Consider the following 807-nt stretch of genomic DNA (forward strand, 5'->3'; position numbering starts at 1 on the left):
CGTGTGGAATGATATTGTCGTTTTGATTAACAAAAAAGTATAAGTTTAGTTACCGTACGATTCAATGCTGTCGCAATACTAGTTATAAAATATAGTTGGGTGCATACATGTATCATTGACTTTTGACTTTTTGATAAACATTAATGTTGCATTTAAGATATTTGGTTGAGCATTAGTAGCCCTTTTGAGATTATAAATACCACACCAACATTGCAAATTTTTTGAATCACCAAACTCAGTCATTAAAGATGACTCATTACATATCTTTCTTTCTGATTTCTATTTTTCTTTTCTTCAACTCCTCTGACATTTGCTTTGCCGAAAATGGCCAAAAAACAGCCGGTAATTGGCTGGATATCGCAAGCCCGGATGATCCTATGGTCATAGACGTGGGACAATTTGCAGTGGATGAACACAACAAAGTTACCAAGAGTAATTTGAAGTTTCAGAGAGTAGTCGAAGGTGCCACCCAAATCGTCGGTGGAATGAACTGGCGGCTAACAATCGAGGTCGAAGATCACAAATCAATCAAGACTTGCAAGGTTCTTGTTTACGAACAACCTTTGCAAAATGTCAAGAAACTTGTTTCTTTTAAGATAGTTTAATCAACAATCTTTTTATATTCTATAACGGATAAAAAGTCACTTCGCTTAATAGTTTTGTTTGTTTGTTTATTATTTTTAGCTATTTAATTGTTATGGGAAAATATGTTATACGAACTCATAGAATATTAGGTCGATTATTTATTTTCATCCATATGTTTCAGATTACATGAATATCCGTAAATTATTCCCACATTCCCACACT

The 807-nt window shown here is 33.6% G+C and overlaps 1 protein-coding gene across 1 annotated transcript; it reads left to right on the forward strand.

The window, feature by feature from the left end:
* Window positions 1-248: 248 nt before the first annotated feature.
* Window positions 249-605, forward strand: LOC110924834 (cysteine proteinase inhibitor 1). Its single transcript, XM_022168820.1, has one exon. The coding sequence runs from the start codon at window positions 249-251 to the stop codon at window positions 603-605; it is 357 nt and encodes a 118-aa protein (XP_022024512.1).
* Window positions 606-807: the final 202 nt, after the last annotated feature.

This window comes from Helianthus annuus, chromosome 17 (assembly GCF_002127325.2).
Source record: "Helianthus annuus cultivar XRQ/B chromosome 17, HanXRQr2.0-SUNRISE, whole genome shotgun sequence".
Taxonomy (NCBI): domain Eukaryota; kingdom Viridiplantae; phylum Streptophyta; class Magnoliopsida; order Asterales; family Asteraceae; genus Helianthus; species Helianthus annuus.